The sequence below is a fragment of the Numida meleagris genome, chromosome 4, assembly GCF_002078875.1.
Source record: "Numida meleagris isolate 19003 breed g44 Domestic line chromosome 4, NumMel1.0, whole genome shotgun sequence".
In the NCBI taxonomy this organism is placed as follows: Eukaryota; Metazoa; Chordata; class Aves; order Galliformes; family Numididae; genus Numida; species Numida meleagris.
Window position 1 is genome coordinate 56,087,315 of NC_034412.1, and position 14,857 is coordinate 56,102,171.

Below are 14,857 nucleotides of genomic sequence, written 5' to 3' on the forward strand. Positions count from 1 at the left end.
AGGTGATCATTATGTGTGAGAACGACTGAACTACGTAAAGCATTTGAATCAAATCCACAGAACTAGCACTGACATATGCCCTTAAGTTAGGGCAGCTCTGTTGGCCAGAACTAAAAACCTTCACACAATACTTACCTTTGCTAATCAAGAACTGAACAGTGCAAACATGACCTGCCCTTGCAGCTTTCATGAGAGGAGTTCTTCCACCTTCTGATTCATGCTCCTAGAGCAAATTAAAAACACTTTGTATTCAAAATTCAGAAGCATCACATGCAAAAGGACATAATTAAATTTTGTCTTTTGAATTGGAAAACATTATGCACAGATTTCTGTTTAGTATTTGACAGCCTACAGACACTAAATTTTTAGCAATACTGCAACATAGTATACCTTGCAGACAGATGACAATATCTACCCACCTTTGTACAGGTCTAAGATGCCTGGATAAGAAGCTTTCAAGCACAGAATGGTTACTATACATTAAGAAAATGGGTTTTGTCATGCTTAGTTTCACTTTTCGATAACCTACTGGTGTACAAGCTGGCCTAAGTGCAAAAAAAGTGACAGTACACCAAATCTCACCAGAAGAAGAAAACTATCAACTGTCTACTGCTTACGGAACAGAATAAATCTCAAATTAAGTATTAAACCGTAACCAGCTTAGCAACTCAAAGCTGCACTGCGCATGACAAAAAGAACAGAATCTCCTGACTTCCTGCACACGCAACCGTGAAGGTTTGAAACGCTTTAGACATCAACTGCCATAGTTTTCCTAGTGACCTAAGCATTCCCAGATAGCGGAACAGGACAGTAGCTATAAGAATGCCATCACTAGTTCTTACTTAGTTAAAAGAAAAAGGTTAAAAAGTTTTCAGCAGTGAACATGAAAATAAACATATTAATCACTATATTTCCTTTTTATAATTTTTAAGGAAATTACTTACCAGATCTGCACCTGCCTGAAGTAACACATCTGCTACATCAGTATGGCCATTTTCACACGCATATGTCAGTGCTGTATCACCTGTTGCTGTTGTTGCATGCACGTTAGCCCCTAAAGTAGTATTAACAAGCATGTAAGCTTTGTGGAGTTCATTACAGAAAATATGCAAATCTCTTTATATTGTGAGATCAGGTAGCAAACTTCCTCAATTACAACAGCTATGAAATTATTTAATAACTTAGCCATACTCTAAAGGAATTAAAAGAAAAAGCCTACAACGTCAGTTCCAAGGAAATATACACCAACCCAGTCTACAAAAGCTAAATTAGGGTCCAACCAGTACATTATTTAAGATGCCACAAGCCTCTGCAAAGTGTAATGAACATGAGAAAAATTTTTTCTGTAAAGCTACATTAAGTCCATAAAAAAAAACCAACAGAATTATTCCATACCTGCAGCTAATAAATATTTAACCAACTCCAAATGACCCTCTTGAGCAGCCTCCATCAAAGGTGTTGAACAACCAAGTTCTATATCTGCCCCTGCTTTAATAAGAAAATCGGCAACCTCCAAAAAACCTCCACAGCAAGCCAGAGTTAAAGCAGTTTCTTGTGTCTCTTCTGTTTGAGCATTGATGTTCGCTCCTTCAAAAAACAAACAAAAAACCAACCAACGCTAGTTACTGCAAACAGTATCAGCAAACTCAGACATTTCTTGACGCACAAGACATTTGCTTATTACATCTCGTTTCTACAACAGCCAAAGTATTCCTCTAAAATCACGGTATATCAAATCTGTTTTCTTTAACTACTTGGGGAATCCCCCTGAGAACCTCAAAGCAGTTCTCCACAGCTCAGAAACAAAACAATCTGATGATACGTCAAGGACATCTTGCAGAGTGCAAGTTATTATATCAACTGTTCAGTATAGCACATCTGTTTGAAAAATGCAAAACTGTTGTGAAGACCAATTCAGAACAACCACTTAACAAGTAAGATAATAGAATATTTTGCTAAATTGCCAATTTATTTTAAAGGGGGTGATGGCTTGTTCAGAAGTTGTTCAAGGAGAGAAATAGCCATAGTTTAGTAATAATTTAAAGGAAAAAAAGCGATATACAGATGCTAGTTGAATTACAGCCCATGGAAAGCATCCCAATAGTTACCTTGGCCAAGTAGTAGCGCCACCATCTCTTCATGGCCTTCTCTAGCTGCTTCCATTAGCGGTGTGTATCCTTCATCATTTACCTCTTCCAAGTTAGCTCCGCGTTCAATCAACAAAGCTGCCAGTTCAACGTGCCCTCCACAAGCTGCCAAAGTCAATGGAGACTCGAAGGAGTCAGCAGGCATGTTCACCTGAGCTCCACTGTCAAGCAGTAATCTTGCCACTTCCACATGGCCATCCTAGGAATTCAAACAAACAAGAACAACAAAAACTCAGAGGTCAAGAAAACAAGACAAAAAAAGAGCTGTTCTTTTCCAAATCTTAAAGAACTCATCAACTCAAATTCCAGCAGAAGTAACAGAAGAGCAAAAAGAAAGGAAGTCCAAAAATATAACAAAACTTCCTTTTGAGTTCTCTCAAATATTTAGATAAAGGCTAAAAGTCTACTATTAAACAGGCACTGGAAGAATTTGGTTTTACTGAATATGCCTTTTCCAAAAAACAAACAAACAAAAAAACCCAGCAATATTGGGAACCACAAAACAAACTTCTCTGCTTGTGGTACAGCAAACTTGTTAACTTCATAGAAGACTCAAATTCCATTGCTTATCAGTTTAGTTGGAGAAAAAACAACAGCAACAAAAAACACGAGCTGAAACAGAGCTTGATGTTATTCTGAAAGCTTGCTTCCACCACAAGTCAAAATCCTACCACCGAAATCCCGAAATACTCAGCATTCATCTTTACTGAAGAGTGCAGACAGAGCTGAGGCCTGTCAAACTTATCTAAGGATCAAAGATCTTAGGAAATAAGCTAACAAAGGCATTTATGTTCTTTCAATAAATTTATTACTTACAATACAAGTGCTACATTAGATAAAGGAGTACTGAAATAATTCCAGTCAAAAATCTTTTTATTTGGACATGAGAACAAGTTGCAATGCTCTTCTAGAAGACTACAAAGCCTTAACATTTCCAAGAGGTCACTCCATGTCAAGGCTCCACAATTAGTAAAGAAGAGAACTTCTAGATTCAACACGCATTTGCTTTATTTGTAATGTACAGCATATTTTCATTACAAAAATCAGTGTATGTCAGGAATAGTTTGTCTTCACCTTCGTGAGAACTGTTAGTGACTCAGACTATTTACTTTACAGGCTCCCAGCTTTTGGGGAGGGAAACTCCTTAACAATTTTGCTTCCTTACTGCCTTAAGAAGCTGTGTACAACTATATTGCTTGTCTCTTGGCTCTCGTAGAACTACTGCACTTGCTGCTCTGTTTTACAGCACAGTCAGGACTTGCTTTCTCACTCCAAGGGAAAACAAATCAATTTGTCAGGGGTTTCCCACAAATCACAATAGCCACCTCAACTAGAACTATCCCCAGACAGAGATTTCTAGGTAGCGTTATGCTGTCAAACTACCAAAACGTACTCCCACATTTGTTTTTTCCCTTTGGAAATGATTTGAGCATACAGTGTTTGCCATGTTTTTAGTACCCCATAGATTGAGGAACCTTTTGAAATTTTCAGCTGTTATGTTTGCACTGCAGTCCTGGCAGTGGCATATAAACTAAAACAGAATTGAATGGCAGTTTGATAACAGAGAAAGATCAGCTTGATCACTGCAGTCCAACTGCAACACAAACTCCCCAAGCTGGCTTTCTCCATGAGGAAATGGGGATCATCAATCGTGGAGTAACTATGGAGGGAAAAGTCTGACAAACAACAGGAGGGTGACATTGGAAAAGCAGCAGCTTACCAGGAACACAAAGCTCTCTCAAGATTCTTGTTGAACAAGCTAAGTACATCTTGATCTCAGATTAACTAATAAGAGACAGCAAATTGAAGCCACTGCTTTCTGCACCAAGGGATAGCAAACCACAGCCAGCGTCATCCTCTTCAAGCTACAAACCACAACCTTAAGAGCTCTTTCGCAGACTAAATACATAATTGCATCTGACATTTTCAAACATCATTGTCTAAACCTTACGATTTCCAGGGAGCACAGTAGGATTTTCTCCCAGAAAAAGATCTAGGACATAAACTAGGACGTACTCACTTTTCTACATGAAATGACAACACTATTTTAGGGAAAAACTCCAAGACTCCGTAAAGAATCTTTCCTCAGGGAAATGCAGAGATGTGCCTCAACCATCAGGCTCTGGCAAAACAGCTCACTAATCATTCCCAACTGATTTAGCTAAAGTACAGCGAACGGCAGCATAAGGATACGCTTCAAAGTTTCTTATGTAGGCCAAGCAGCCTTAAAAATAACTACTGGTGATTAATCACGCAAGGAATTTTTATCTGTGTTCTACCAAACCTTGCAATAGGAAGGTGCTGTTTGGTTCTTCTGAAATACCTGAAAAAACCTAGTAATTGCTGTTTGATTACAAAAGGTTGTCTGATCGGTTGGCACAAGTACACCAGCCGTGTTTTAAAGACCAACTGGTGTGGGCAATCAGTACTCAACGCTCACTGGAGAATGCCATATTACTTAATTAAGTGCAAAGTAGACAAACCTGCTTTTTGCTCCCACGAGACAACTCATATTGCTCAGCAACTCATTTGCATTAAACCATTACTGGTGTCTGCAAAAAAAACTATTTGAAAAAAGTCTTCCTGAATGCCTTGTATGACAAGGTCCATGCAGTCTCATGGCTCGTAACATACGCACTATGCCACAGGTAGTTCTCTAACATATATTGAACTTCAATGTCATCCTAGAGAGGGTAGCTTTCTTCTGTTATTGAAAAGCAGTGACTGTTTCTGCTTCCTGTATGAGAAGCCTTTGCTGTATTTCACACTGCTGCCTTTTTAAGAACTGCCACAGAAGTTCCTCCCTCTCTTAAACGTAAGTGAAGGTACTGATAACATCAACCACCACTCAGTCAATTATGAGAACTATTTTCTGCAGAAATAAGGGAGACCAAGGCTTTTTCCCACTGCCATAACTAAAAGGCAAGCCTATTAATATCTTGGAGTAAGAAAGAAGACTTGGTAATCTGCATGCCTTTCTTTCTAATGACCTCTAGAGAACTATCACTGCTAGTTAATGATCACCCTATTTGAAGCCATTACCTTCCTGCAGGAGGCATAGCTGTGGGTGAATTCAGAATCCTAAGTGCTGTAATTTCAGGAAAAGGAAGACTAAGTATAAAGAAGTATTTGTGGCACTCCTCCATGGCCACAGATACAACAGTACACAAAGCTTACAACAAGAAAAACACCTTAGAAATCTCGCTATTCAACTCATTAGTAGCTCATGCAAACACACATATCAAGATACTGATACAATGATTTTTTCTTCACCACAAAAGCTTGGAATCACCTTAAATTGGGCATTGACTATGCCATTTCGGCACTGAAAATGTACACATGCACAACCTTTTACAGCGGTAGTTTCACAAGCAGATGTGTTGTACCACAAGAAATTAGACAAAAATCAGAGTCTTAAAGTTTTATAAAAAGACATTGCAAAACAGAGCAGAAAACAGACTGCTTCAGATTAATAGGCAAGCAACACAGAAGTACTCTTCTTAATCAAGGTTTTTAACAATTTCCCCTTCTGTTTAACAAGGTGCTCCCCCAAAAGCCTCTGATCCTGTTTTCAGGGAGCAGGCGGCTAGGTGAACCATACCAAATCAAGTCGCACACCTAAACTTAACCATCAACATGGAAAGACAAGAACCTTGCTTACGAACTCCTTAAACATGGCATGATTCCAAACAGCAAGGTTACAACTATATTAATATCTTATGTTTAGTGCGTATTGTAAAAACTTTTCAACAGCCACTGCAAATCTGCTTTATGTCACTTCATTTGGAGACTGCTGTAAAAAGAACTGTCCCATTATAAACTGACAGTTGCTCTCCCAAAATTTGATAGAATTAAAAAATAGGTTTTGTTTAAATAAATTGCTAGTATTTCCACGTGGTCACTTTTGTATTCATGGATTTTTCTGAACTGAGGTTCACAAAACTCTCCTATCAAACCATGCTTCCATGATTACCGGAAGGACAAAAAGCCAGAAGGAAACGATGTAACAACAGAAGATGTAGTTTATAGAAGCTGCTCTAGGACAATGAGCACAGCACAGCCTGACTTGTTGACTTCTGTCACTTCTGACAAAATTAGACTGCACTTGGACATAATGTAAACTTCATTATTCAGAATGAGTTCATAGCCATCTCCCACTGTCTCAGAAATTTAACTACTTTGTTAGCCATCAAAACAAGAAATTTCATTCTGTCTCAGTAAGTACCATATTTCAACCAGTTATTCCCCCCCTTCACCATCTGCCAAAGGATCATTATGTCCAGGGAACCAAAACACAAAGTTAGGTTGTGTATTTAAAAGAGGCCAAAAGGAATTACTTTGTTCATCTTCTGGAAGTAAAAACACAATAGATACGCATCACCAATAAATCCACTTGTCTCTTACCATGCAAGCCTCCATGAGAGCAGTGTGCATTTCATCTGTCTTGTGTTCCTGGTCTGCGCCAGCTTCCAGCAAGAATCTCACCATTTCTAGATGGCCTGTATGGAGAAAATACTTAACAGATAGCAACGACTTTCAGCAAGTACATTTCACAGCTGCCATAAAAACATACTAGTGTAACGTAAGTAAGGCAAAAAAAGACCATGTTACAGCAACAGAAGTCCAGCGTGTTCGTATCTATACATTCGAAGTCCACGGAAACCTAGTAACAATTATTATAGACATCATCTGACTCACTGAGTGGCTAAAATGATACCTGTACTGCATGCGTTCCTTGAAGTGAAAGAGCTGAGCAGTGCAAACATCAGATTGACAAGGGTAGTTCATTATATCTGAAGATCTTCCAATTTCTTCGACTAAGGAACATCAGGATTTTTTGTTTGGCTTGGAGGGATTTTTCAACCTCTTCCCACTCAACACTAAGAATTTAGGATTACTGTGCTTATAAATTGCACTGTGAAAAGTTCCTGAGATCACATCAAGCCTTAGGGAATAAAATATGCAAGACAGATGGACCTTCACACATAGCCATTTGTAGAATCTCAACATTCCTCTCACAGTTTGTAAGTATTTGCTGTCTACCACTCAATTAATTCACAACTACTGCTTTCCAAGTCCTGCAGGTATGTCAAGTCCAGTCAACTCTGCTACATCGTCATGACTGACCCAAGAAGCAAGCACATAAATCAAGTCAGGAAAAAAAAATGCTGCTTATGACTGAACATAAACATAGGATACTGCCCAATATGAGGCTACATTGACTTTTCACACTTCCCCCTTCACCTGGGAGAAGCTTGTGATTTCCTTGGTTCTAAGCATTGCATGTCATTCTACTACAGGAAGCAAGCAACATGAGAAAACTGGAATCATATCTCCGCTTCCTAAAGATAACATTTAGAGCAACACAGAAATTCATGCGATACAGATGAGACATATGGATGAGAAGAACATAAAACCTTGAATGTCTTCTTTCCTGTTTGATATAACACAAAACTGATTAAACAGACTTTTTTTTTTCTTGAACTCCACTCTCCAAGATCAGCTCAAGATTCAGAGCCCAGGCACACTTTTTCAGGAAGGAGATGGTTCAGAGTCCCATTCCCCTCTTTCAAACAAAGCCTTTGTTCTGATAATCACCACAGAAGAAAACTGCCATGGCTTATGAAGGTGTTCAGTAACAACGCACAAGGATTTTATCAAAGCAGAAGAAAATGGATGTAAATGAACAGTTACAATAATCTCCCATGGAGATGCCACAGCAAGTACCTCAAGGATTTCAAGAGCCATTCCAATAGCTTTAATAAAATGTATTTTAAGTGACTACTACAGCAACTACACAAGCTATTAGAAAATACTTGGTCTTAAAGCATTTTCAGCTCTTCGCCAGGTGATGCAAGATAGCTACCTAATACTCCAAGAGAGGCAAGAAAGTCGCACTGCCTAAGCACTGACAGCTAAAAGGCTAAGTCCTAGATTCTGTGTATTTTCAAGTGCAAAGTCCTTTAAACTATTTGGCAATTCTAAACCTAAGCAGAGATATCTTGCAAAATAATAGTGACATTACAGAGAGTTTATTGTACTCATTCTGCGATAAAGTGTACATCCTCTTGCTTCACAATTCATTTAATTGAGGAGAAAAATCTTTCTAAGTATCATAAAGACTCAGGCAAAAATTTTGTATCTTAATACTTATTCTACATATTGACCATCATCTTACTTATGGTACTTACATGCTGTGCAGCATCCCAACCAACATAAAAGCATGTGAAGGTCTACATTTATAGCCTTAAAATATCTTTCATAACATACAGCAAGGCAGAGTAAATACACATTTGAAGAGACTCTCCACACTTAAGTAAAGGCCTTGGTACCATACCTTTGTAACAAGCCAGCGTAAGCGCGCTCTCCTTAAACTCATTGGAATGTGTATTTATGCCAGCGCCATTTTCTAACAGCACTCTGGCCACTTCCACATGACCAGCACTTCCTGCTTCCATCAGAGGAGTGTGACCATTTTCATTATGGTCCTCAATACTAGCGCCCGATTCCAGCAGTACTTTCACAACATCAACGTAGCCTCCAGCACAGGCATATGTAAGAGCTGTATTGCCTAGAACCAGAAGAGAAAGATTTTAAATACAGAACTCTAAATTTGACAGAATTTCTACATTGGGAACCCTATGTTCCATTCATTCTATCACATTTACCGGGCTAACTACCTTCTAGAAGAGGGTTGTTTTATTTTTCTTTGTTGTTGTTTTTTTTTTTTTTGTTAAGGTTTGAAACGATGAAGGGAAAACCAGCAAACAACTACACAAATTAACTGTTGTGTTGACAATCTGAAGATCTAAATGTGTCTGGTGACTGAAAATTCTCTTCCCATTTCTGCCCCCTGGTTAATCCCAACTTGCATGACAAAACCTCACCACCTTTCTTGTTAAATAAGCAGGGACACACTAGGATGGCTAAAAGAAAAGCTCAAAGCAAGGAGCAACATCAACTACTGCTTCTAAACCACATCTTGAACACCTGTGAAGGGCTGGTTCACAAGGTCCACAGGCTTCACAAAGAGATGAGGAGAATCCCCATGAAAAAAACCCACAAAAATTCATCTCAACAAAACAGTCAATGAATCTGCCGTTATAAAAGACATCTCATAAAAAAGCAAAAGCAGTATTAGTACTTGGAACTACTTAATTAAAAAAAAACCTCCACATATCTGTCTTCTCATATCCTGATTTTCCTCATTATTTAGAGTTAGTAATCAGTTCATCCAAGACAGAATAGAATCTCGCTGTTTCAAGGCTGCACAACAAACATTTCCAAAAGCAGACTGGCTACAAAATTGCAAACTGCCAAGAAGAAAGCACAAAAAAGGCCATCTTCTCATGCTTCCTGTATTCTCTCAGTTAACTAGACCTTCTGTCAAATAATTCTATCAAATTCCAAACTGTGCATAAAATACTGTGCCACAACAATTCACAAATTCCACACACCTAAAAGTCACTAACTTAATCCACTTACCTATGTCCAAAACCAATTTACCTTTTAAAACTACATAAGAAGGATATGCAAAGTAAGTTGTAAAACGTTAAGGAAGAATTCTGCTTAGAAGAGTTGGCTCTTAACTGAGTGTATCTTACAATTTTTCCACACAAAGTTCTAGTATACAGCAAATCTCAGCTTTCCAGTTGTTTTCAACAAGCTCCAACACTTATTTACCTGTTGATGACTGTGCGTTCACATCAGCACCATGAGCTAGCAGCAACTTGACAATTTTGACATGTCCGCCATTAGCAGCAGCCATTAAAGGTGTTATGTCTCCTTTAATACCTCGGTCCTCTACATTAGCATGCATTGCCAGAAGAACCTGCGAACAGAAGGATGATCAGCAGCCTTGGGAAGTGACAAGGCAGAGCATCAAGACAGTTAAAATGCTATACAACTCCCACACCTTCACAGTTCTGTGCTAGAAACTTTGAAAAATAAGCACAAAATGCATCAGCAACATGCAGCTGTGTGCAAGTCTTCACCTGTCAGTTTAGTGACAATTTCCACTATCTTAACACTACCTTCAAGTACGTAAGAAAAAAGCACTAATTTAACACCTACCTATTTTTGTACAAAACACACAAAATAGTTAAAAAAGAACCAACCTGTGCAAGCTCATAATATCCTGCTGAGCAGGCTAAACAAAGGAGGCTTTCCCCTTCTTCTGTGTGCTCGTTCACACTTCGTCCTTCAATTAGCAACTTCCGCACAGCATTTACATCTCCTTCTGAACAAGCCTCTGCCAAGCTGCGGCTAGTAAGATAGAAAGCATTGAGAAGTGAAAACAGACCACACTTGAAATGCTTGCTGTACATGCAGAATAAGAAGTCCAACATGCCACGAGGATGCAGTTAACTAAAAAGAAAGCACAATCTAAAATGTGTCAACTGTTAATTAAAGGTGGCATTAATCATGCCTGTTATTATTTTTCAATCCAAGGTTATAACGGAAACATCTGCAGTGCAGAATGACCACTTTGCTTATCAAACTCTGCAACACGTACAGGAGAAGCAGAGAACACAGTCAGAGAGGGCACGATCTTGGGCCTGATTTGCCCTCAGCACATGCACTCAGCATGATGTTATGTCAGAATGATGCCTTTTTTGCAATCACTTTTCCTTTCGAAAGGAAACTCCAACAGTACTAGAACCAAATCACTGCTAGTTTATATTACTAATCACTACATAGCATACAGTCTCCATATATTCCTGTTTTGTAGCACCAGTTTGAAGAGGTTTTGTTCTACTTATTTTCTAAAGTAAGGTTCAAAGAAAAAGAGACATGATTTGAACAAAAGTTCAATAAAATAATACCCAACTGGGTATTATTTTTCAGTGTTCCACTCCAAATCCACAAGCACTCAGAGTCCCATCTTCTTTTATCCCAGGTGCTTGAGGACAGGGAAATCGCCAGTCTTATCACACTTTTTTCCAGCATTGTAACTGTTAATTAGACTAAAACAAATCACCCATAGCAAAATGGCTTCACTTCTGTCGCGTAACACGGGACAGAAGTTACGGAATTTTATAATGATCCAGTGGTTTGGTTGTGGCCCTAACTCCACCCAGCAGGAAATGGCAAAATTCTCCTGGTTTGGTAAACCCTAAGAGAACTTCTGGTTCTCTCATCGCTTTATGACTTCTTCACTTCTACCACTAATTCTGTTTCAGTCAAAAGAGGATTTACTGAATGCATATTCTCAATTACTCAGAAACCACTTCCTGTATACAATGCATTTATTCTCACAAAGCAGAAACTTTTACAATGGAAATTCAAGCCTGACAAATTTTCTCTCTTCTCCAAGTAACTGTATCACTAATAACAAATTCCAGTGTTTTTAATTTGGGTGACTTCATTTCACCCACCATCCTTTCACCTCCTGTTCATTTAGCAAGTCCTATCAAAACAAAATTAACAATAAAGGGAACAGAAAAATAAGGTATTTTACCAAAATTTTTTTGCAAGCCTCACTATTCAACATTAGCAATTCTTAAAACCACACAAGACACTGAAGTGGTTACTCTTAGCAAGGACCAAATTATAACTGCTTCTCATAACCAGGACTCCCACTATATCATCTGCGCCACGCGGCCAAATTTTTACATATGGAAAAACATTTCTTAAATATGTACTGCTCAACATATAAAATATGTTTTCTTCTACTTCCCATATCCCCTGTCTTGGTAACAACCTTGTCTACAGTGCTGTTAGCATCCAAAAATTACCTGAGGGCAGGAAGGGGCACGCAAAGAAGAGCATCGACACAACAGCAAATTATTCTGCTCTTCTTTACATGCCCTGGTCAGCATACTATAAACGTTTCTTTTTAGTCACTTGGTATACAAAGAAGAAACCGGCAACTTAAAAAAGCAGAATTCAGTAATTCCTACTAACAATCTGCTTCTTTTGTACTGAAACAGAAGCACAGCCTAAGACAGAGCCATCTTTTACTTCTCCCTCCAACGTCCAGTAACCCAGAATGTACTGAAAGCCAGAGAACCTCCCAAAAAGAAGAGTGGATTGGCCGTGGCTCTGTTCAACGTCCCACACAGATGACAACTTGGCACAAGTTCCACTTGGAATTTCATCATTTCGCAGCCAGAAGTACACAAGAAAAAGTCCCACCTTTAGGTAGCACACAACTAGAAATGTGACAGTATAAAGCATGGCTTACTTGTCCGTCTGCCCTGCATTTGCTGTGCTTTCTGCTCTCATCCGGGTAAGTGCAGCAGCAGCTTCATCCAACGCGCAACTGACCGAAGAAGTCAGTCTGCGAAGCACCTCAGGATCTGCGAATGCTTTACCATCAGCAGTCGATAGTTTACCTATTCCTTCCATGATGCCAATTTGCAACAAGTTGGTACACGTGCCAGAAAAGGAGAAAACAAAAAAAAAGTTGAAATTGAGCCTACGAGATCCCTTGACAGAAGCATTCCAAACATAATGAACTACAGCTTCCAAAACAAAAGGGATCAGCTGTTTATAACATTAATTTATAAGCTGCACTTGGGTGCGATGCACATGAATGAAACCCTCTAACCATCTAAAACATTGTTTTTCAACTAGTCACTGTACGCGACTAGTCATGTTTTTCATACATTCGTATTACAAAACAAAGCCTCACTGAACAGTGTAATTTTTGAGACAAGGCTGCGAGCCAAAGGCTAGGTGTCAATTTTTTTCTAAGGCTTTTATAAATTCAAATTTGGAAGAATCCTACTAGAAGCACAATCTTCACGTGAAGTTAATTTTCAAAAATTCAGAACATTTTAATGAGTTCCTTAGTCTTCCCTGACTGGCACAACATTGTCACATTTGCACTGCTTTGCATTCTGCATCTGTATCATCCTCATATGGATTAGACTTATGCAAGCAGTTCCAGTATGGGCTCATGTGTCAATGCGTTGGGATTAAACCTGTATGGGACACGAGTACTTACCTGCAGCTTCAAGTAAAGCTTCTAATCTTGCCTGGGTTTCTGGATCTACTGTTCTCAGGTCAGCACCATCAGCAGTACTTGACAAAAGTAATTTGGAAGCTGTTTCCAACATAGGGTTTTCAAGATCATCCTGATCCAGGATAAATGATTCCACCTGAAAAATAACAGGTCTAATCTGAGAAGAATGTAACTGACCAACTTCTAACTAGTACATAAAAAAATACAGCTGCAATGGAGTGTTGTTTTTTTTTTTTGTTTTTTTTTTTCTTTTTTCTTTTTAAAGTACTTTATTAGCCAAACCACCATCAGTTGCCTCAAAATGGTATTATTTCCCCACTGGAAGCAATGAGGTTTTTGAAAATCATATACAAGGAACATTCCTCTGAGGGGTCCATAAACACACTATGAAGTCTATGAACTAACAGCTGAACCATTTATTAGATTACCAAGCTCACGTTGATACACCATTCCTCTCCAAAGCTCAGTCTCAAAAATCCACTTCTTCCACAATCAAAAAATCTACCTAGACATAAGACTGTCTGGCAAATAAACCACACACTGACCACCCATGCTCCATTAAAGACTCAAAACGTCTTACGCTAAAAGCAGCTACTGTCCACAACACAGCAGTAATATATTTCCACATTTATCAAGATAAAGTACAAATTATTTTATTCTTAAGAAAGATTTATGTTTGTCCCTAATTTTTACAAGCAGTCTCATGAGCATCACAAGTTCAGACTCCTGTGGATAAATGCCCTAAGAACCTAAGGGCAGACAAACCAGAAGAACAACCAACTCATCTCAGGACTCCTGAAAGGTCTCCTCCTCTTCCCATCTGTTCTTGCACACAAGCAAAGAGCTTACATCACAGCTTTTCCTCCTGAAACTTGCCTTCACTTCCCCAGCACATTCCAAACCTTGTAGGAATGCTACAAGCACTTAGCTTGAACCCAGACAACTTGTTTATTTAGGAAGCTATGCTGAGCTCTACTTTCAAAAATTACTTAATCACCGAAAAGATACCATTAATAAATATTCACAAGTGCTGCAGCATTCCCAGGTGCAAACTAAAGGCAACCTCTCATTTCCTCCCCGGCCTTGTGGCAGCCTTGCCAGGGCCCCTACCTGGTCACTGCCAGCTCCACTCCACACATTCACTTGACCATTTTTAGACCAGCTCATCTGAGGACTTGCTACTTTGTCTTCTTCCTAAAGACTAAGCCTGTTGCAGCAAGCAGCAAGAGAAAGGAGCTACTCCACTGCTCAGGAGGCAAGAGACTGATTTCACTGCTGGAAATACAAATTACCAAGCAGCTGGAAGGATTCTTGGCTCTACCAACTTCAGAAATGAAAACCAAAACCAACTCCACGTCAACTAACTGATAAACCTCACCCGAGCAACGTATTTAGCTGGTCACGGTTCTTCCTAACACGATAAAAGTACTGGCTAAGCAATATGTCAAAATACAAAAACATTCTCCTGAAACTCACATCTCTTCCCCTGACACTGGGCTTTCTGTGCAGTTTGTTTCAGAGGGAAAAATCTTCCCGTTTTCCTTCTCACTAACAACATGAGCACTGTGTGACAAAAACAAGTAGCCTCATCTACAGCAGACTAGAAAAAAAAGTGAGAAAAAGCAATCCACCTACAAACAACGCAGTACCAATAAAGCGACAAGTCATCAGGAGATAATTAATTCTGTAATACATTTTGGATAAGGTTCATATTATGTGCTCTCACTAAAACATTGTTTTA

The 14,857-nt window shown here is 39.0% G+C and overlaps 1 protein-coding gene across 8 annotated transcripts in view; it reads right to left on the reverse strand.

The window, feature by feature from the left end:
• ANKRD17 (ankyrin repeat domain 17) overlaps window positions 1–14,857 on the reverse strand; it is an 80,864-nt gene that overhangs the window by 31,115 nt on the left and 34,892 nt on the right. For all 8 annotated transcript variants that reach the window (XM_021397054.1, XM_021397055.1, XM_021397057.1 and 5 more), the window contains exons 2-11: window positions 13,099–13,252; window positions 12,334–12,490; window positions 10,265–10,412; window positions 9,831–9,978; window positions 8,485–8,718; window positions 6,552–6,646; window positions 2,109–2,346; window positions 1,396–1,587; window positions 945–1,054; window positions 136–223 (exon numbers count right to left, since the gene is read on the reverse strand). In XM_021397054.1, coding sequence (XP_021252729.1) covers window positions 136–223; window positions 945–1,054; window positions 1,396–1,587; window positions 2,109–2,346; window positions 6,552–6,646; window positions 8,485–8,718; window positions 9,831–9,978; window positions 10,265–10,412; window positions 12,334–12,490; window positions 13,099–13,252 — 1,564 coding nt within the window. The remainder of the gene's footprint in view (window positions 1–135; window positions 224–944; window positions 1,055–1,395; window positions 1,588–2,108; window positions 2,347–6,551; window positions 6,647–8,484; window positions 8,719–9,830; window positions 9,979–10,264; window positions 10,413–12,333; window positions 12,491–13,098; window positions 13,253–14,857) is intronic.